Here is a 23,332-nt window from a genome sequence, read left to right as displayed (position 1 = left end):
AATAAAAGAAAATAATAAATGAATCAGGCAAGATAGATTGAAATAATGAAACAAGCAAAATTGAAATAGTATTTGTAAAATCAAATAAATCAAATAATTTTTTATTCAAATTTTTATTTTTGCGTGTGTGGAGGTGATTCTTACTTTGTTCTAATTGACAGAAATTGAACGGATCTCCAGTAAAACCAGGTTTGCACGTACAAATTGGATTATGGTTTATCACTAAGCATCGTGCATTTGTGCCGCAAGTTCCAGGACATGGATCCTTACACTTTTGTCGAATGCATGCCTGATTTTGCGGACAATCTGTACTTGTTACACACTCCGGTCTACATGCAGGAGGCGATCCAATATATCCCTCTTGGCATGAACACACTCCGTGGTCATCGACCACTTTACAATGACTATAAGGTCCACAAGGCGAAGGTATGCAAGGATTTGTATCCGCAAGTGGAGCTAAAATAGAAGATCAATCTCATAATTAAACTGTTACTTCAATTTAATAATTTAAACTTCAAATCATATCGAATAACCTACGTTTACGCTGTGGATGACAAGATACCGCAGGATTGCCTTCATAACCATCTACGCAAAGACAAACTGGATTATGGTGTGCTACTGTACATTGCGAGTTTATGCCACAAGCTCCTTGACACGGGTCTACGCACTTGTTATTCGAACAGGCTTTGTCGAAGGTGCAGTCGTTATTTGTGACACATTCGGGTCTACATCCTAAGTACGGATCTCCAAAGTAATCAGGTATACAAGTACATGATCCAGCAGAATTTCGTTCTTTACATAGAGCGTTTGGACCACATGGTGACGGATTACATGGATTTGTTTCTTCTTCACTCGGTACGGTTACTGGATAAACAGATTATTATAATTACACAATGAAACCTAATTACGAATATATTTTTATATTTTCTATATTTTCAATATTTTCTCTACTAGGAACTCACCTATAAAGTAACATCCACTGAAAGGATCGCCAGTATAGCTCTCACGACAATGACAGACTGCTTTATGGTTGATGACAACACAATTAGTGTTTGACCCACATGAACCTTCGCAAGGGTTAGCACACTTTTCTCGGATACACGCTAGATTACTAGGACATTCTTCATCGAATATACATTCAGGCCGACAGTTAGGAGCACGACCAATAAATCCGAGTTGGCAAGAACAAGCGGCCGTCTCTCCTATTACACGACATTGCGAGTGAGGTCCGCAAGGGGAAGGAATACACGGATTTCCTGACGGTTTTGGTTCTGGTCCTAAAATGTGTGTTTGAAAATTGTATTGTTCCCAAATCTGGAGTACATCTAGTTAAAGTGGAAGCTTTTGTAATTGTTACTAAGCATTATTTCATTAAATCACACAGTTATGTTTTATTAAACGATTATTTTGTTATTTTTATCAAGATCATTTAAAAACTCACTTGTTTCATAAGAACAGTGTACAAACGGATCGCCTGTATAATCTTTTGGGCAGCTACATAACGGATTATGATTTACGACTGTACATTTAGCGTTGTTGCCACATGCACCTGAGCATGGATCCACGCATTTTTTATTAATGCAAGCTTTATTTGGCATACAATCGCTGCTGACCATACATTCGGGGCGGCAAAAAGGCGGTGAACCAAAGTAATGTTCCTGACAAGAGCATATTGCGTGTCCGTTATTTTCACGACATAAACTGTAAGGACCACAAGGTGACGGTACACAAGGATTTACTGGATCTTCGAAGGTACCTAAAATTTAAATTTTGTATGTACTCAACCGACACGATTCAATAGATTCAATCGACTACTATATTAATTAAATGTCTTACTTATGTAACATGAAGAAAATGGGTTTCCTTCGTACCCAGGTAGACATGCACATGAAGGCGCGTGATTATTTACGCGACATTCGGCGTTCATACCACAAACACCAGGGCATGGATCTTTACACTTGTTGTTAATACAAGCCTTGTCTTTAGTACAGTCTGAGTTCAAAACACACTCAGGGCGACATTCAATATATGGGTCTCCGTAATAATCAGGTAAACATGAACATGATCCAACTCCGTTCCTTTCCTTACATATTGCGTTAGCTCCACACGGCGAACGAGAACAAAGACTTTGTGGTTGAGGTTCTATTGCTAAAATTTCAAATGTGTTTCAGTAAGCGAGCTGTTTTTCATTGTAATTTAATATCGAATTGCTTTGAAATATAACTCACAAGGAATAGATGAACATCCAGAGAAGGGGTCACCTGTGTACCCATGATCACAAGTACACGTCGGCACATGATTCACAACAGTACAAATCGCATGGAACCCACAAGAACCAGGACAAGGATCGCTGCATCTTTCCGCTATACATGCTAAATTCCCCGAGCACTCAACATTCATGACGCATTCTGGTCTACAATTAGGGGGACGACCCACATAATTTTCAATGCATGAGCAAACTGCTACTCCGTCTACTTCCTTACATTGTGAATTTGGACCACAAGGGCTTGGAACACAATTATTTATCGGCGTCATTTGGCCTATCAAAAACATAATCATTAGGAAAAAAATATTAAATAAAAACGAATTTAATCACGGAATTAAAAAAGTAAAAGACTTACGGTCATCAATATAACACCGGACAAACGGATCGCCAGTATAATCACTTAAGCAACTGCAAATTGGATTGTGATTCACCACTTGGCATTTCGCGTTAATGCCACAAATGCCAGAACAAGGGTCCTGACATTTCTGATTTATACAAGCTTTATCTGAGCGGCAATCAGAACTAACAATACATTCCGGATGACAATTAGGCGGAGAACCGATACACATGTCAAGACATGTGCATACAGCATGACCGTTTGATATTCGGCATTTACTATATGGTCCACAGGGCGAAGGGTGACAAGGATCCAGATTATCCGGAAAAGCTACATAAGAAATAAAAGGTAAAAAGATTATAGAATATAAAGATAGAAAAATAATATAAAAATGTACATAAATAAAGAAGAGAAAAATATTCTTACGTTTAACAGGAACACATGCGTGAAGAGGATTTCCCGTAAATCCAGATAAGCAGTAACATGAAGGAGCATGATTTACAACTCTACATTGAGTGTTTTGTCCACAAGTCCCAGAACAAGGGTCTATACATCTGTTATTAAAACAAGATTTTTCCCTAGCACAGTCTGTATTCATAAGGCACTCAGGGCGACAACCACTATATGGGTCACCGTAAAAATCATCTAAGCATGTACAAGAACCAGCACCATCCTTTTCTCGACATATCGCATTAGCACCGCAAGGTGAAGGATGACAAGGTTGACGAGGTGCTTCTTTAGAAACTGAAATAATATTTGAGCATGCATTTTATATGTACAAAAAGATTTACAGACAAAAAGGCAAGCAGTTTGATATAACACAAATAATTTAAACATGCTGCTAAATGTACTTACTTTCAATTGGGTTGCATCCAGCGAATGGGTCACCAGAGAATCCGTCGTCGCATGAACACACTGGACGATGATTTTGCACAGAACATCGGGCATTAAATCCGCATGAACCAATGCACGGATTTACACAATTACCGCCGAGGCAAGCCAGCGCTAAAGGACAATCTTGGTTAATAACACATTGTGGCCGGCAAGATGGTGGTGCTCCAAGAGTTCCAGGTTCACATGCGCATATGGCACGTCCATCTTCATTTCTACATGTTGCGTAAGGTCCACACGGTGACATTAAGCACGGATCAGTATGTGTCGGCATAATGGCTAAAAAAAAATCTAGTGTTAAGACGCATTAAGAGATGTCGATCTAACAATACGGCTCACTTTAATGGTTATTTATGTGTTTACCGTAACCCATAGGCAACACGTTAATACCTTCACTGTCCGTGAGCTGTAACACTCAAATTTGTATTATATTGAATAACGGCTGTCCTATCCTTCAAACCAAAACGCGTGACTGCTTCGCGGCAAAAATAGTTGGTATGGTACCAATCAGGCTAGCTCAACAAAATGAAATATGCTTTACCACCAATAATTACGCAAATTTATAAATATTTACGGCTTTTACTTTTTACAAGATGCTATTTCTTCATCGTAGAAGTAATTCGTGTGATCTCGTGTTTAATAAGTATTTCGGCCTTCGGATATTGGACTTAACATTTATTCGGAATATTGTAGTAAATTTCTGGTGACTCGAAACATCTAGAATCGTGTATCCAAATCTTATAATTAATAGCTAAGGATAGGACAATATGGGCCGCGAATGTTAAATTATTGTCTGCAATACGAACATGGTAATTCGATTTGAATGGGTATGGTAATAATATGTGAAAATCTCAAAATATCAATAAATTTGTTTCAGTTTCTTGAGTTTTTGCTATTATTTACCAGTTTAACAGTAAGAAGATCAAAATTATTTTATTGCTGAAATTGGTTCAAATTAACATGAAATTAAGGCATAATAAGGACTCACTTTTTCTGGTGCACTTAATGAATGGATCACCTTCCGAGAGATTTTCGGGACACGTACAAATAGGATTGTGTCCAACAACATGGCAACGAGCGTCAATACCGCAACTATTTATGCATGGATCTTTGCATTTGTGATTAATACACGCTCTAGTAGCAGGACAATCTGAGTTGACCGCACACTCAGGACGACACGCTGGTGGCGCGCCCAAGTAGCCCGGACGACAAGAACATGCCGCTCGACCGCTCACTATATGGCAGTCACTGTTCGCTCCGCACGGAGAAGGCTCACAAGGACTCTCTGGATTTCCTGTGATACGAAAAATGTCTTCATTAATTAAATTTGGACTGAATAATGTTCCTTGCTATTTTAAGATTAAATTGAAATTCAAAGTTATCGAATGGAACTCCATTTGAAAAATTATCATAGTTTAAAATAAGTTTCGCTTTCAATTAGACTTACGTGGTTTTTGTTCTTGACGATTGCATGCAATAAAAGGGTCTCCTTCGTGACCTCTAAAGCATGTACATACAGGTACATGATTAGTCACTATACATTCCGCATTAACACCACATAGATCCTTACATGGATCCCTGCAGTGGTTTGACAGACAAGCCAAATGATTCGGACAATCTGAGTTTAATGAACACTCTGGTCGACATCCCCCCGCATACGGGTTTCCTATGTTGGGCGGAATACATGAGCAGCGCGCAATATTGTTTATTACATTGCAGATTGTGTTCTCTCCGCATGGTGAAGGATTACAAAGAGTCTCGGTATCGTCGTTTGAAATTGCATTGCATCCTACGAATGCATCGCCTTTATATCCATCTAAACAGCTACATAACGGCGTGTGATTAATTACAACACATTTGGCATTATTACCACAAGCCCCTGTACATGGGTCTAAACATTTTTCATTGATGCAAGCTTTGTTAGAAGGACATTCTTGACTTATGACACACTCAGGTCTACAGTACGGTGGAGTACCAGAGTAGTTAGGTCGACATGAACATACTGGGTGATTCGACTTAATTTCACAAACGGAGTTCGGCCCACATGGAGAAGGTACACATGGATTTCTTTCGGAAGGCACCACTTCTGTTATATCAGTACAGGCTACAAAGGGGTCACCAGATTTTCCTCGACTACAGGTACATATTGGGTTGTGATTAACAACAACACAGTCAGCGTTAACACCACAACTACCGAGGCAAGGGTTTATGCATCGTTGATTAACACATGTTTCCATCTGTTGACAATCTGCATTACTGACACATTCTGGTTGACACATAGGGGCTATCCCTTTATGTCCTGGTAAACAGGAACACATTGCAAAACCGTTAGATGAAACAAGACAACGACTGTAAGGCCCACAAGGAGATGGATCACATACAGATAAAGAAGGAGGCAACGCTGGTGCGTTTTGGCATCTAACATAAGGATCTCCAATTTGTCCAGATTCACAATAGCACACGGCATGATGATTGACTGTTTTACACAAAGCTCCTATGCCACACACATTTGTACAAGGGTCTTCGCATTTATTGTGGAAACAAGCCAATTCCGGTGAACAGTCGCTGTTAACAACACATTGCGGTCGGCACGAAATATAAGGATTTCCATAAAAGTCGGGCAGACAATGGCAAGCTAAAGCACCATTGAAGTCTCTACAAATTGCATTTGCACCGCATTGCACATTGTTGCAAGTTTCATGTGTGATAGCTGCAAACATAAATTTATTAGTTTAATATAGCTGCAAGTTGTATGAATAATAAGCTAAGAAATAATACGCTATAAAATATGTACTTACGCCGGACACTTGGTTTACAATGTTCGTATGGATTCCCTTCGAAACCATTAACGCACTGGCAAACTGGATCGTGATTATAAACTGTGCACTCTGCATTTATACCACAAGAACCAGGGCAAGGATTCAAGCACTTGTTTCTTAAGCAAGATTTATCAAAACTACAATCCGAATTCAAAACGCACTCCGGTCTACACGATGGGTTATTTAAAGAATTCAGTCCAACACATGCGTCGCAAATTGCAAACTGGTTACCATAAGTATCACAAGGCGCATTTTGATCGCATGGATTTGGTGAACAAGGCTGCGCTGTAGAATTATCTGGTACAATTATTATAGCTGAAAAAAGAAAACTTAATTAAATATGTGTTTATCCATAGTAAAGTTTTTGAGTATTACGTCAGACAATTATAATCTATTATATAAAACACCTTCAAAAATTAATGGTAGGAAAAATTAACTTACGTTTGTATATACATTGAGTTAACGGATCTCCTATATAACCATCGGGACACAGACAAGAAACAGTATGATCTGAACATAGGCAAACAGCATTTATTCCACAGATGTTGGCAGATGCACAAGGATCAATACATTTTTTGTTAATGCAAGCTTCGTTCGAGGAACAATCGGAGTTCATCATACATTCAGGCTTACATTCTATTGTTGGATCACCAATGAAATCAAGTGGACAAGAGCAAACGGCTCTATCTCCGACTTCTTGACAGATTGCGTTAATACCACATTGTATTTTGTTACATGGTGATATTGATTTCTGATCTTCGGGTGGAAGACAACATATTAATGGATTTCCGATGAAACCTTCTTCACAGAAACATACTGGTCGATGAGCCTCTACGTGACATTTGGTATTCAACCCACATACTCCAGGACAGGGATCTTGGCAACTATATCCAATACATGCTTTATTTGTGGGACAGCCATCATCGACCTCACATTCCCGTAAAATACAGCCTTCAATGCTGTAAGCATCACCCACACTTCCTTCAGGACACACACAGAAGGCTTGTCCATCAAACTTTACTTGACAGATTGCTCGTGGTCCACAAGCGTTGGGAGCACAAGGACTTATTTGATTTTGGCAACCCAGATATGGGTCACCACTAAAACCAGTTTTGCAATAGCACACTTCTCTATTGCTACTAACAAAACAATCCGCATTTGGTCCACATGGTCCTGGCTGACAGAGAACATTCGCAACTGGTGGAAGATATCCACGGTTACTGTCGCATGATTTGTATGGATTTCCAACAGTATTTTCTGGACAGAAACAAGATGGAGTTTTGTTTGGATCACATCGAGCGCCGACTCCGCAGGGACTCGGTTCGCAAGGGTTTCGTGCTTCAATACATCCACGAACAGTATTCGGGCTTTCGACATAACCAGGTAAACAAGAACACTTTGAAAATCCATTAGACAGTACTGTACATTGAGTGTTAGGACCGCAAGGTGATGGATTACAGGGATTGTTTGGTAATTTGCATGGCATTCTTGGCGGACTCCCTTCGTAATTTGGTAGACAGAAACAGGCTGGTTTATCATCTATTAGTCGACATCCTGAGTTTGGTCCACATGGATTTGGTTCACATTCGTTTCCTTCTGGGACTAAAATATTTCAACGAAATAAATACATATTTCAAATAAGATTAAGAATTTAACATCATAAATTATTATTTATACTTACTGCAATTCTTGAAAGGATTTCCGGTTAAGCCTTTCGGACAGTAACAAATTGGATTTCCGTTGTCGATTTCACATAATGCATTTATTCCACAAGGGTTCGGACTACATGGATTTGTTGGTGGTTCACAACCAATTTGTGGATTACCGGTATATCCTTGTAGACATTTACAAGATGCTCGATGGTTAATTACATCACAGACAGCGTTTATACCACAACGGCATGGAGAACCACATTTACCATTTATACACGCTTCAGAATTGGCACACTCGTTATCTGAACGACAGCCTTGAACTGAAACATACGAAAATTCAATGTACCGTGCATTACGCCTGAATAGTTTGCAATATAATTCTAATTAAAAAAAAAAAATTTGCCTTGATTTTGCCTTTTAATAAATAAAAACATTGAAATAAACTGTGGCGGTAGCCCAAATTACGCCAACGACATTTACAAGTAAGCTGGCAGGTATACGGTACCCCTAAAACATGATATTCTTCACATGGTCGGAGTAGACCATGAGTCACTACCTTTAACAAGACTAAAGCATGACACAAAAAAAACTGTTTAAATTCTATCACTGCCTTTTACTGAATCATTGAAATTACATATTTTTTTCCAAAAACAATAGTTACCTTGATAGCATTCCAGGAAGGCATTACCAGTAAAACCAGGGGCACATTTACATTGTATACCATGATTTGAAGGTAAACATTCAGCATTATCTCCACATTTGTTAATTGCACAAGGATTAATGCATTTTCTATTTAATCTATCGCATAGTAATTCAGGTGGACAATCCTCGTTATATTGACATACTGATGTAGATTCCACAACTAGAAAATTAAATGAATTATTTCCAATTCGTAGTTTGTTACTTTCGATTAGATCGATCCATGACACATTTTTGTATGTTTTTATATTTACCTGGTACACAACCAACGTATCCGTTGCCTTGAAAACCTTCCACACAGCTACAGTCAGATCCATGGTTTGTGTTTATACATACAGCATTAGGTGCGCATGGGTTGTGTATGGCACAAGGGTGTTGACATGCATTATTTATACAAGCCTCTGTAGATTGACAGTCGTCGTTTCGCGTGCATCCAACTATGTAAAACAAATATTCTATAGTGCATTTACTCGTACTATTCAAAAGCTTATAAACATTTGCTACATACAGTAAAATATGGTTTACTTTTAAAATTAAATGAAATGAAAGCGCAAATTTATGTTTGAAATAACGTAATTTAATGTTTGAAGTAAATGAATATCATATTTTTAATATTTTCGTCTGATAGTAGTATTTACAACGACTTCTTACTTACAATTTAATCGTTATTATTTTGTTAAGATTATTTCTAGACATATGACACATAAAATGAATAAGTAATTGCTTAAATTAGTATGAGTTAAAGCTTACATATTTTAGGTGAACATTTAATTGCAGGGTCTCCATCGTAGCCCGCAGGGCAGGAACACATAGGCCTGTGTTTTACGCGCTGGCAGTTTGCTTGTATTCCACAAACATTATCAAACTCACATGGATCTTGACATAGTCCCATAAAACAGGCTTCAATTTCTATACAATCTCGATCGGAATGACACGGCTCTGGTACTTTTGGCGTTCCAGATGATTCTAGTGCGTTAGATGTTAATGAAATTTAGTATGTTACAGTGCTATTTACAGTAAAAACTCTTTACAAATTATTTACAAATTACTACTTTTGTATTTACACATTTGTCCGATAAGATGGCCACTTTTCAATAAAATTTACCCATCACAATTTTTGTATTTTTGTTTAAATACCGTATATTTTATGGATCGACAAGCTCGCGGTCCTTCTAATGTGAAGCAGTTACCGGAACCTATAACGCGAAAATATTAATACTGTTGCCCACCGAGAGACATAAGTTAGAAGTTTCAATTTGTAAAAATTCGAGTTCAAATAATGCTTTGAACTAGATCACAATTGACTCTTACTCAACTAATTATAACAGAAGTCTGGTAAAACGTGGTATGCAAAACATCTCAAAAGCATACCTCTTACACAGTTGTTTCCAGCTGAGTCACAAACACAAACAGCAGCGTGGTTGACAACTTTACAGGAAGTATTCTGGGCACACTTCATCTCAGGCAAATCACATGGGTTCTGGCATGTTCCCTCTTGACACGTCATGTTTAACGGACAATGTGAATTTACTCTACATTTAAGATTAAAAGGTATGTCAGTACTAGTCGTCATTTCAGTCAAAGTTGACTCCGTCGTAGTTGTTATATCTGTTATAGTTGATAAGTCAGTCCAAGCTGGAATGTCAACGTTTTTTCTTCGCGATGACAAGCTCTCTGTCGAAGTACTCAAACTACTCGAAGTTTGTTTACTACTTTTTGCCGTACTCAAAGAACTTGTATGGGTTGAAGACACCTTTTCTTTATTGAAATTCAACATGGAAGATGTTACCGTATGACCGTATTCCGAATTTTTCAAAATCGTACTATGTTTTGCTGTCGGAGGTGGAATAGTACTTAGAGGATTATTTTTTTCATAATTTACGTTCAGGTAATCAATCGTTGACGGTTCTGTTGTAGTAGATATTTCCTGTGTTAAATAATCATCATCTTTATCTGCATTAAAGTCATTTTCAACTGTCTTAATATTATGAAACACTGTAGTGAAATCGACTTCAGAATACGGTTTAAAGGTGGTTTCATCTTGTGCTGTTAATATAGTTGTAGAATGTTGACTCTCCGAAAACTTGTTAACGTTTTCGTCGATCAAAGTGGCTAAATTTGTTACTGCAGTAGATGTGAATGAATCAACAACGTTTTCTGTTGATAATGATTCTGTAGCATCAACTGTTGTCTGATAATGATCCTGATTAGATTCTATATTTGTGTCTTTTCCAGTAGCTATTCTTTGCGTAGCTAAAGACTCTGTCCGGGAAAGGTCAGATTCGCTGTTATAATATAACGTGGTGAAAGCAGTAGTCAATGGCAATTCATATTTACTGTCATATGATTCTGTATACGTTGTATCAGTACTTTGTGTATTATGTGATTCTCTTTGGGAACCTTTAATTTCGGTGTTGTGGTACGACTCAACGATCGGGGTGGTCAATGGTATTCTAGTTTCATTAGTTTGTATGCTTGAATGTTGATTCGCAGCTGTACTATGGATACTTTGTGATCCTGTTTTAAACTCATCAGATTCATTGTTATAAGGTACCGTAGTGACAGATGCGGTTGATGGTAATTTGTTTTCATTGTCATTAGCATATGTGCTAGTGGCTTGGTTAGTGATTGTATTTTGCGGAGTTTGTGATTCTAAATTGGAATTCTCAGTTTCATTGTCATAATATGACGCAGTGATAGAGGCGGTTGATGGTAATTTGTTTTCATTGTCATTAGTTTGTATGCTAGTGGCTTGTTTAGTGATTGTAACTTGCGTAGTTTGTGATTCTGAATTAGAATTTTGCGATTCAGTGTCATAATGTACCGTAGTGACAGAGGCGGCTGATGGTAATATGTTTTCATTGTCATTAGCATGTATGTTAGTGACTTGGTTAGAGATTGTACGTTGCGTAGTTTGTGATTCTGAATTGGAATCCTCAGTTTCACTATCATAATGTGACGCAGTGACAAAGGCGGTTGATGGTAAATTATTTTCATTGTCATTAGCATATATGCTAGTGGCTTGGTTAGTGATTGTACTTTGCGGAGTTTGTGATTCTGAATTAGAATCGTCAGTTTCACTGTCATAATGTACCGTGGTGACAGAGGCGGTTGATGGTAATTTGTTTTCATTGTCATTAGTTTGTATGCTAGTGGCTTGGTTAGTGATTGTACTTTGAGTACTTTGTGATTCTGAATTATAGTCTTGCGTTTCAGTGTCATAATGTACCGTAGTGACAGAGGCGGTTGATGGTAATATGTTTTCATTGTCATTAGTTTGTACGCTAGTGGCTTGGTTAGTGATTGTACTTTGCGGAGTTTGTGATTCTGAATTGGAATCCTCAGTTTCACTGTCATAATGTGACGCAGTGACAAAGGCGGTTGATGGTAAATTATTTTCATTGTCATTAGCATATATGCTAGTGGCTTGGTTAGTGATTGTACTTTGAGTACTTTGTGATTCTGAATTATAGTCTTGCGTTTCAGTGTCATAATGTACCGTAGTGACAGAGGCGGTTGATGGTAATTTGTTTTCATTGTCATTAGTTTGTATGCTAGTGGCTTGGTTAGTGATTGTACTTTGAGTACTTTTTGATTCTGAATTATAGTCTTGCGTTTCAGTGTCATAATGTACCGTAGTGACAGAGGCGGTTGATGGTAATATGTTTTCATTGTCATTAGTTTGTACACTAGTGGCTTGGTTAGTGATTGTACTTTGCGGAGTTTGTGATTCTGAAATGGAATCCTCAGTTTCACTGTCATAATGTGACGCAGTGACAAAGGCGGTTGATGGTAAATTATTTTCATTTTCATTAGCATATATGGTAGTGGCTCGGTTAATGTTTCTACTTTGAGTACTTTGTGATTCTGAATTAGAATCGTCAGTTTCACTGTCATAATGTGACGCAGTGACAGAGGCAGTTGATAGTAATTTATTTTCATTGTCATTAGCATAAGTGCTAGTGGCTTGGTTAGTGATTGTACTTTGAGTACTTTTTGATTCTGAAATAGAATCCTCAGTTTCACTGTTATAATGTGACGTAGTACCAGAAGCGGTTGATGCTAATATGTTTTCATTGTCATTAGCATGTATGTTAGTGACTTGGTTAGAGATTGTACGTTGCGTAGTTTGTGATTCTGAATTGGAATCCTCAGTTTCACTATCATAATGTGACGCAGTGACAAAGGCGGTTGATGGTAAATTATTTTCATTGTCATTAGCATATATGCTAGTGGCTTGGTTAGTGATTGTACTCTGCGTAGTTTGTGATTTCGAATTATAATCCTGCGTTTCAGTGTCATAATGTACCGTAGTGACAGAGGCGGTTGATGGTAATTTGTTTTCATTGTCATTAGTTTGTATGCTTGTGGCTTGGTTAGCGATTGTACTCTGCGTAGTTTGTGATTCTGAAATAGAATCCTCAGTTTCACTGTTATAATGTGACGTAGTACCAGAAGCGGTTGATGCTAATATGTTTTCATTGTCATTAGCATGTATGTTAGTGACTTGGTTAGAGATTGTACGTTGCGTAGTTTGTGATTCTGAATTGGAATCCTCAGTTTCACTATCATAATGTGACGCAGTGACAAAGGCGGTTGATGGTAAATTATTTTCATTGTCATTAGCATATATGCTAGTGGCTTGGTTAGTGATTGTACTCTGCGTAGTTTGTGATTTCGAATTATAATCCTGCGTTTCAGTGTCATAATGTACCGTAGTGACAGAGGCGGTTGATGGTAATTTGTTTTCATTGTCATTAGTTTGTATGCTAGTGGCTTGGTTAGTGATTGTACTCTGCGTAGTTTGTGATTCTGAATTATAGTCTTGCGTTTCAGTGTCATAATGTACCGTAGTGACAGAGGCGGTTGATGGTAATTTGTTTTCATTGTCATTGGCATATATACTAGTCACTTGATTAGTGATTGTACGTTGCGTACTTTTTGATTCTGAATTGGAATCGTCAGTTTCACTGTCATAATGTGACGTATTGACAGAGGCGGTTGATGTTAAATTATTTTCATTGTCATTAGCATATGTGTTAGTGGCTTGGTTAGTGATTGTACTTTGCGGAGTTTGTGATTCTAAATTGGAATCCTCAGTTTCACTTTCATAATGGGACGTAGCGATAGAGGCAGTTGATGGTAATTTGTTTTCGTTTTCATTAGCATATATGCTAGTGGCTTGATCAGTGGTTACGCTGTGTGTACTTTGTGATTCCGAATTATAATCCTGCGTTTCAGTGTCATAATGTGACGTAGTAGGAGAGGCGGTTGATGGTAATTTGTTTTCATTGTCATTGGCATACATGCTAGTGGCTTGGTTAGTGGTTCTGCTGTGCGTTGTTTGTGATTCTGAATCAGACTCCTCGGTTTCACTGTCATAATGTGATGTAGTGACAGAGGCGGTTGATGGTAATTTATTTTCATTGTCATTAGCATATGTGTTAGTGGCTTGTTTAGTGATTGTACTTTGCGGAGTTTGTGATTCTAAATTGAAATCCTCAGTTTCACTGTCATAGTGTGACGTAGCGATAGAGGCAGTTGATGGTAACTTGTTTTCGTTTTCATTAGCATATATGCTAGTGGCTTGATCAGTGGTTACGTTGTGTGTACTTTGTGATTCCGAATTATAATCCTGCGTTTCAGTGTCATAATATGACGTAGTAGGAGAGGCGGTTGATGGTAATTTGTTTTCATTGTCATTGGCATACATTCTAGTGGCTTGGTTAGTGGTTCTCCTGTGCGTTGTTTGTGATTCTGAATCAGAATCCTCGGTTTCACTATCATAATGTGATTTAGTGACAGAGGCGGTTGATGGTAATTTATTTTTATTGTCATTAGCATAAATGCTAGAGGCTTGGTTAGTGATTGTACTTTGAGTACTTTGTGATTCTGAAATAGAATCCTCAGTTTCACTGTCATAATGTGACGTAGTACCATAAGCGGTTGATGGTAATTTGTTTACATTATCATTAGTTTGTATGCCAGTGGCTTGGTTAGTGATTGTACTCTGCGTAGTTTGTGATTCTGAATTATAATCCTCCGTTTCAGTGCCATAATGTACCGTAGTGACAGAGGCGGTTGATGGTAACTTGTTTTCATTGTCATTGGCATACATGCTAGTGGCTTGGTTAGTGGTTCTGCTGTGTGTTGTTTGTGATTCTGAATCAGAATCCTCAGTTTCACTGTCATCATGTGATGTAGTGATAAAAGTGGTTGATGGTAATTTATTTTCATTGTCATTAGGTTGTATGCTAGTGGCTTGGGTAGTAGTTGTACTTTGTGTTATTTGTAACTCTGAGTTGGAATCCTCAGTTTCGCTGTCATAATGTGACCTAGTGATAGAGGTGGTTGATGGTAAATTATTTTCATTGTCATTGGCATACATGCTGGTGGCTCGGTTAACGTTTGTACTTTGCCCACTTTGTGACTCTGAAACGGAATTCTCAGTTTCGCCGTCATAACGTGACGTAGTGACAGAGACGGTTGATGGTAATTTATTGTCGTTGTCATTCATTTGTACGCTAGTGAGTTGGTCAGTGGTTGCACTCTGCGTACTTTGTGATTTTGAATTGGAATCCTCAGTTTCACTGTCATAATGTGACGTAGTGATAGATGTGGTTGATGGTAATTTATTTTCATTTTCATTTGTTTGTATGTTAATGGGTTGGTCAGTGGTTGCACTCTGCATACTTTGTGACTCTGAATTGGAATCCTCAGTTTCGCTGTCATACTGTGACGTAGTGACATCTCTATAGGTGGTTGAAAGTAAATTATTTTCATTGCCATTCGTGACTTTATTAATATCCGAACTGTGCATATGTTGTGATTCTGCCGGTTCTGATTTTCCAGTATTGTCATATGTAACCGTAGAGGTTAGAGGAAATTCGTTTTCGTTGTCATTGTATTGTGAGGTCGTCTCTTGATTATCATTTTTATCAGTCGCCTTATAGTTGATTGTGGCTATATTGGGGTGTAAAAATAAATTATCCTGATCTAAAATGACGTCAGAGTTCGTTGTCGAGAAAACTTGTGGTATTGATGAAGTGAATTCATAGCTTCCAGATTGTGTAGATAGACCTAAATTGGGTATTGTTTCATGTATATCAAGAGTTGATATTGTTGATTTCGACATTGTCGTTAGTGAAGAAGTAATCTCAACACCTTCGGCGTCTGTTTGAGAAGCCAGTGAACTACCAGTAGTTATTCTTTCATTTAAAATATTAAACTGTTCTTTAGGATATTCAGAAAGCTGTTTGATATCATCATTTGATGATTGCGTAAATTCAGTAGTCGTCTCATATTTTATAAATTGAGTGGGTTTCTGTTTGTTTAGTGGTTGAACAGGTTTATGTGTTGTTTCTTCATTAGAATTGAATATTGTATAGGGTTCAGTTGAAATAGTAACAATAGTATCATCTGATTTTGTTGCTTTATGTGTTAAAAATTCTACTATACCTCCGGTAGGTATTGTTGTAGTATCGTTTTGTTTGTTTAAGTCATTTGTGTCTGTTAATTTAAATTCATAATTTGTTTGTTTAAGCTGAGCTTCTGTAGTAGTTTCAATTAAATCATTTTCCGAACTATCCCATTTTTCTTCCATTGTAATGACAGTATGATAATAGTTTGTTGTAGTTGGGTTTAAGCTAGGTGCGTTTTTTGTTGTCTGATAGGCATTTTTTTCTGAATAATTGATCTGATCTGATTGATTGTCAATGATGTGAACTGTAGGTGATGTTGTGGTAGCAACTTTAAAGTCAGTTGAAACAGTTTCATGGCTATCAGACATGTCATTTTGAGTACTATATTGTATTGTGCTAGTATAAAAATTAGTACTTTTATTATTCTCTTCCGCATTGACACCTGTATCCATTTCTATACCTGAAGTTAATGTTTTCATACTTGTAGCTGCAGTGTCTTGATTTGTCAACGTAATTTCTTCACTAAGAGTACTCTCAACGCTGCTACCTTCTGTTGTATAATAATTGATCGTAATTTCAGAAGCCGTTAATGGTATTTCCGATGGATTTGTTGGCTTAGTTTTTGGTAGTGGAGTTGTCATTTTCGTTGCTGATTTCTCATTAACCGAGTGTGATACAGGACCGTATCCATCGGCAATGTTTGTGTAATTACCATTCAGTTTTCTTTGATTTTCAGGAGTTTTAGTGTTCTTATTTTCAATTGATATTGGTTTTTCAGCAACTTGTGTTGTCTGTTTAACGTTGGGTTTAAGGGTACTTTCTTCATGAATTGTACTGCTACTCTGTACAGGTTCATCACTTTTATCTAAATAAAGTGGTTTACTAATTGGCTCTTTAACTAAAGAGGAGAATATTGTTGTTTTCTCATTAATTGTAGTGTCTATATATTTTTGTGTAGTAAACGCAGGTTTTTCACTGTCGTATATTTTTTCGGTATTTATTGGTATTGTTGCGTAGCTCTTTTGATCAGCTTCGGTAACATTTTGAAAATCGTAGATGTCAGTTAACAAACTATCAGTAGTATGGAACTTTGTGGATGTGTAATTGAATAAGGAAATGTTAGTATCAGCCGTAGCGTTTAATCCTGACCGTGTTATACTTTTTGTGAGATAAGTTTCATCAAACGAATCCGTTGTAGATAAATCATCGGCGAGTGTACTTTTGGTTGCTATATCGTCAATATGTAATGTAGATGGTTTTTCAGTAATAATATTGTGATAGTCCGTAGACAGTTTTAAGTCGGATGATGTCGTATCAATTTGTTCGTCGTCAATATTAGTCGAGTACGTAAGATAATTTAAAGAATCATCTTTTGTAGAGGTTTCGGTGTCTTCGCTCGTTGTAGTACTTGTGACATCAGTTAGTGGGACATTTTTAGGTTGATCATCTGTTAATTGGAATGGAATAATAACATGGTTAATAATTCAACGTTTCTATATTCTTCCTAATAATTTAAATAGTTAAACATTACGCGTTTTCATCAAAATTAAATTAAATTCCATTTTTAAGTTGAACTATTACTAATAATCTGAAGCATTCTTGAGCTCATAACAATATGATATTATAATAAATAAATAAATTAAATGATATAAACATTTGAGTAAGACATCAATCTACTTCAAGTATGTCAGAATAGAATATAAAAGCCGACACCAGAGTATAAAACTAAAAGATAGATAAACTAAATGCTATGTACAAATAATAGGATAGTCCAGCTGAAGTCTATAGAATATAAATATTTTTTATAATTTTATTTTATTTCTGTTTTAAATAAGCCATTTTAACTAAATATGTTTTGCATACCGTAAAAGAAATAGTAACTTACACTGTCTCAAAGTGTTTCAATGTAGAAAGGTACCATGAAATGTTTTCCATGTAATGTAAAACAAGTGTGTACGTAGTTCGGGTCTGCCAGAAATTCAGAGCCAGTATTTTGTGGCGTTTTATCGGACAAATGGTATATACACTAAGTAATAGCAACGCCCAGTTCATCTGGAGTTAGTTTTGCTAGTTCCACAATACATTTAATATGTATGATATATAAAACACCGATTTGTAGGTGTATTAAACAAGGCTGCAACTTTATAAAAGTATACAATTTACATATTCTTTACAAATTATACTTATTACATTTACCGACGATTGTTATGTTTGTTTAGTTTTCATTATATAAAAACAAATTTAATTAATAGTGAATGAATTATTAATTAGAACTGTATTATTTGTGGTTACTCACTTTCCATACAAGCTCCAGAGAAGGGATCGCAAGGAACACCTGGTCTGCAATGAGCGCAGTTCGTCTTTGGTTTATCGCCTGTTAAAAATGTAGCGGTCAGATGTTGTGATCTCGTGTGGTAAAGGTAGTAATTCAATGCCTATATATTAAGTTTCTCCAGATTGAATACGGAGTCAGCTTCGTATGTCCAGGAATGTAGCAGAGTTTGAAGTTTGATCAAGTCAATTATTTTGCAAAAATATTGCATATGCATTAAATTTATCAATAATTCAAAGACTTCATCAAAAGACTTCGCACGTCGCTTTGTAGAAAACTATTAACTTCATGAAAAAATGTACATAAGAACACATATTTAAGAAAAATACGAGATTAAACTGTAATATATTTATTAACTCCGCTTTTTTACTCTAAAAAATTTGATTGATTCGCTGGTATTGTAATTAGCGATTTTGATTATTGGGTCTAGATCGTGAATTCGATTCCCACATCAGAGCTTAACTATGTTATATATGAAAGTGGATATTGTATTGAACCGAATAAGTTTATTGGAAGTCAAAATCCGTTGAGGCAGAGACTGATTTTGACTATCGAGTGGGAGTAGGAGGTATACTAGTTGCCCATGTGTCCTACATAGTTTTGTGTGATTATTTATTTACTGTAATTATTTTGATTTCTGTTTAATTTATTTTATGCTTACCCAGAACACAATTACAGCCGTCGCAGACAGAATTTGAATAGCTGACACAATCCGATGAGGTTTGACACTGACAAACTAAACAATAAAAAAATTGTTAATTAGTATGATTCCATCTGCTAAGTCAATTGCAATATCTCTAGAAATTTAACGAAACGTTTTCAGATAGTATTTTTAGGATCTATATCTTCTATAAAGCTATGACACTGAGTTTTCATTTACCTTTAGAACATACTGGCTGATGATTTAAAACAGTGCAAGACTGCCCGGGAGTGCAAGGTCCACCTTGAGAACAAGGGTCGGCGCAACGATCAGCCATGCACGCCATATTGCTGGGACACTGCTCGTGATCGCTGCATTCTACAGCTGTATTGAAAAAGAATGTCACTACAAATCTCAACAACACACATAAAACTTAATCTCAATATTAAAAACGTCGAAACTTAACTTCGGTTATCACAAAAGTACATTGCTTTAACATTTTCAACTAAACCTTTTTAAAATTGTAATACTTTTATGACATTAATTAAATTTAATTTCTCTGCTTTTGTGCACTACACGATCTACCAGACTTTTTTAATTCTAAATCAATTATTAAATTAAAGCTCTATTTCTGAAGTACATTATTACTTTAGATATAACAAATTAGCAATAAATTTATCAAGATTCAATTTTGTTTTGTAATTATCATTTTTTATTGCCTTTGTAGGCAGACGAGCATACGGCCCACCTGATGTTAAGTGGTCACCGTCGCTTATGGACGTCAGCAATGCCACGGGGCAGAGCCAAGCCGCTGCCTACCATTTAGTACTCTCCGCAAGCCTCGTTTGGAGAAGAACATGTCATAGCGACATTGACTCGAGAGCTCACAAACAATCTATACTCAAATAAAGAAAACAAAGAAGTCAAAAGTAATAAATACTACAACAAAAATGAATTAATTAAATCTAAAACAAATCCAACAATACCATATTATTTTTAAAAGAGTAAATAATAATTTTGATAAAGGCATTAATGATAAGTTTTGCAAACTGTCTCGTGGCGGTTTTTTGCATTCAAATTAATGATAAAGCATGGAAAGCGTTAGTAGTAAGAGTAATAATTATGATTAGCACTTCCAATAGCAGTGTGAAATAAATGCATGTATTATGAATGATTAAAATATTTATGTACAAAATTACGTCTATAACTACCTGCTGCAGTAGATGTTCAAAACTGTGAAAAAGATAAATACGAACATGCCAGAACACAAAGAAAGGAAACAGAAAGAGCTGCACAAGAAATAGAATATAGACTGATATATTTTTCCTGTAATAATGAGGAACAAAAGTTTATTAAGTGTCGTACAGATACTTTCATACTAAAAAGAAATCTAAATATTGTATTTTGTTTTCACTAAATATTACCTTTGATACAGCCATGTTTTTCGTCATGTGTGAACCCATGTGGACAGAACTTGCATACAGGGTGGTGGTCTTCTACAGTGCACGGAGCACCTCCGCAAGCACCATTACATGGATCCTTGCATTGATAATCTCTGCAAGCTAAATTGTTTGGACACCCTTTGTCTGTCCGACATATCGATACGGATGGATTACAGTCTTGTACACATAAACACATGGCACGATGATCAAGTACTTCGCACTGTTTCCCTTTTGGACAAATTGGTTCTTTTGATGTCAAACAAGGATTCACACATTTGTAATCACGGCAGGCCGCATTTGATGGACATTGGTCATCTCTTGTACATTCTGCGTGCTCTGGGGCACATGTTAGCTCACCTTTTTCATTTAGGGCGAATCCATTACGACATACACATACGGGCTTATGATCTCTTACTTCACATTTTTGATTTAGCTTACAATTTTGATAACCGAGACAAGGATTTCGGCATTGATTACTGTTGAGATCACAGGCTAGTTTTGGTGGACAAGGTTTATCTTCGGAACAACTGAATGTTGAGTTGTAGTCTGTTGTCGGTTTGCAGTTGGGATCGAGTCTACAAGAGATCCTTGGCTGGCCGACATAACATTGCGGACACGAGCATTGAGCCATGTGCATCAGTGGTGCACAAAGAGCATCTTCCCCACAGGCGCCTCGCAGCGTGCACGGGTCCACACAGTGTAAGCTCAGACACACTTTATCGACAGGGCATTCCACGTCACTCGTGCATTCGATACCTAGGAAGATGTGAAAGAAGAAAGCATAGTCGAAAGAGCTGTACCTTCAGCCGCCAAGAGGAAACTTTCTCACGAGACAGTGCATGCTTTTTGATAGTTTATGATCAGAAATATGTAAATAACGAAAATAAAACAAGCAATATGTACATGAAGCCGAACAAAATGTTACTGACGATTTGAACTTCAAGCACGAACGGTGAGAATGCTTCCTACTTTACATAAAGTACAGGTTTTTTTTATTTTACTTTTTACATTAAAAATACAGTTCTTTACAACGACTCGAACAAAATACGTTGTAAATAAAATGAGAGACGTACGACGATTACTTCAATTTCTCAGTTTGAGAAGCCTTTTTATATTTGAATGGAAATTATGTACACAACTTTGGTTTGTAAAATTAGACGTGAACGTATTCGTACCTAAAAGACGGTACTAAATACAACGGTGCATTTTTACACAGTGTCAAAACGGTTGATGTTTTCGAATTATATTAATACTCACTAGTATGACATTCGATATCGGCTTGACCTTCGGTTCCAGGTACGCAGCGACACACAAATTCCGCACCTTCCCTTAAACATTCACCATTAATACCACAGCCCGTAGTTCGACAATCAATCACACTGCGTTCTTGGGCACCTGAACAAGAGGAAATATTTTCAACTTAGAATTGAAAACTTTTCAGATATAAATTTGCAAAATTATGTTATATCTAAAACACTCACATTCAATATTGGGATCTCCATTTGGATAGTTACGGGGACAATAGCATTGTGCTTCGCCGATACGATTCACTCGACATTGCGCATTAGTACCGCACGGTTTGTATGCACACGGCTCCATTTTGCCACAAAAACACTGTCTCTGTGGATTTCCAGCACAATTCGGTGGACATGTACATTCATAACTACCGTCGTCCAGGTCGCGACATCTTGCATTTACGCCGCACGGATTACGTAGACAACTGCCTGTTGTTGGTTTAGTACACTCAATTTGTGGGTTACCTTGATAATTAGGTGGACATGAACACTGAGGTGATCGGTCGACTGAACGACATAAAGCATTGAGCCCACAAGCCCCCGAACACACATTTTTACATTTGCCGTCGGTATAACACTCCTCATCGGTGCCACAGTCTTCGTTATTCTGGCATTCGAATTGATTACATTCTTTTAAAGGATCACCGGAATATCCACTTGGACAGCTGCAGACAGCACGATGTCTTGTAGTAAGGCAAAGAGCATTTATGCCGCAAGACTCCTCTTGGCATGCATTCACGCATAAATTTGAAGAACAAAACATATCATCGCTGCAATCTTTGTCGTTGTTACAACCAGGAGTACAAACGCCTTGCTGACAAATTTGTCTCTCTGGACATTTATTTCTAGGAGAGCATCGAGTCAGGCATCCTCCTTCGATACATTTATCACCGCAAGGGCAGTCCGAGTTCTCATCGCATAACGAAATACAATAACCACTCTGATCGCACGGACAAAAACCATCACACAAAGTCTTTTTCCTTCGGCACTCTACAAGGGGGTTGCCTGTATAGTTGCTGGCACAGCTGCACTGAGGACGATGATTCTGAACTTTACATTCCGAACAAATTCCACATGCACCTTGACTACATGGATCTGAAAAAAAAAATTCATTAATCACTATCGAAACTCGGACACGTTGTTGCGAAATGTTTTATGAAATAGGCCCGTCAATATCAAAATCACGTCGGGGTCACCAGTTTGGAGAGATATACGAGAAAGGGAAGATCTTCCACCGAGCGGGTGATATTGCTCGGTAGACCGACGGTCCGAATGTTGTTGTTCGGAACTTGTATATATGCGCTTTATCTTGAAAATGTCGTAAGCGAGATTTAGGCATCTGTCAATTATCTTGCGTTGTATGATGGCTACACGCCACAAAAAACACCTGAGTTCTGGGAATTCACATGGTGATGTCTACCGCTTCTAATTTCTTGAAAGAAATCTGAGGCTCTAAATAGCCTAAACTGGTGGTTGGTGTTATCCCGGAGGTGCAAACAACATCTGTTCTACTTATGCTTTTAATAGTATAAAGAGCT

General features: G+C 37.2%; 1 protein-coding gene and 1 long non-coding RNA gene across 3 annotated transcripts in view; one reads left to right on the top strand and one right to left on the bottom strand.

Moving 5' to 3' along the window:
* LOC692894 (notch-like protein) overlaps positions 1-23,332 on the bottom strand; it is a 105,220-nt gene that overhangs the window by 51,534 nt on the left and 30,354 nt on the right. Inside the window, exons 22-43 of the mRNA XM_021347059.3 lie at positions 21,981-22,889; positions 21,757-21,894; positions 20,482-21,255; positions 19,298-19,441; positions 19,079-19,153; positions 18,382-18,459; positions 8,919-9,101; positions 8,627-8,827; positions 7,995-8,285; positions 6,755-7,915; positions 6,293-6,628; positions 4,942-6,204; positions 4,483-4,788; positions 3,459-3,773; positions 3,030-3,347; positions 2,622-2,933; positions 2,229-2,540; positions 1,837-2,148; positions 1,442-1,756; positions 963-1,277; positions 538-864; positions 145-456 (exon numbers count right to left, since the gene is read on the bottom strand). Of these exons, the coding sequence (XP_021202734.2) occupies positions 145-456; positions 538-864; positions 963-1,277; positions 1,442-1,756; positions 1,837-2,148; positions 2,229-2,540; positions 2,622-2,933; positions 3,030-3,347; positions 3,459-3,773; positions 4,483-4,788; positions 4,942-6,204; positions 6,293-6,628; positions 6,755-7,915; positions 7,995-8,285; positions 8,627-8,827; positions 8,919-9,101; positions 18,382-18,459; positions 19,079-19,153; positions 19,298-19,441; positions 20,482-21,255; positions 21,757-21,894; positions 21,981-22,889 (8,697 nt within the window). The remainder of the gene's footprint in view (positions 1-144; positions 457-537; positions 865-962; positions 1,278-1,441; positions 1,757-1,836; positions 2,149-2,228; positions 2,541-2,621; positions 2,934-3,029; positions 3,348-3,458; positions 3,774-4,482; positions 4,789-4,941; positions 6,205-6,292; positions 6,629-6,754; positions 7,916-7,994; positions 8,286-8,626; positions 8,828-8,918; positions 9,102-18,381; positions 18,460-19,078; positions 19,154-19,297; positions 19,442-20,481; positions 21,256-21,756; positions 21,895-21,980; positions 22,890-23,332) is intronic.
* On the top strand, positions 10,421-19,746 carry LOC134199519 (uncharacterized). 2 transcript variants are annotated; one of them, XR_009974039.1, is made up of 2 exons: positions 10,421-10,552; positions 19,304-19,746. It is a non-coding gene; the product is annotated as an uncharacterized LOC134199519 (long non-coding RNA). The 2 variants fall into 2 exon arrangements; XR_009974040.1 differs by lacking the exon at positions 10,421-10,552 and adding an exon at positions 18,036-18,505.

The sequence above is a fragment of the Bombyx mori genome, chromosome 10 (genome assembly GCF_030269925.1).
Source record: "Bombyx mori chromosome 10, ASM3026992v2".
Taxonomy (NCBI): domain Eukaryota; kingdom Metazoa; phylum Arthropoda; class Insecta; order Lepidoptera; family Bombycidae; genus Bombyx; species Bombyx mori.
Note: the sequence above shows the minus strand (reverse complement) of the source record. Positions and strands in the feature narration are given on the sequence as shown.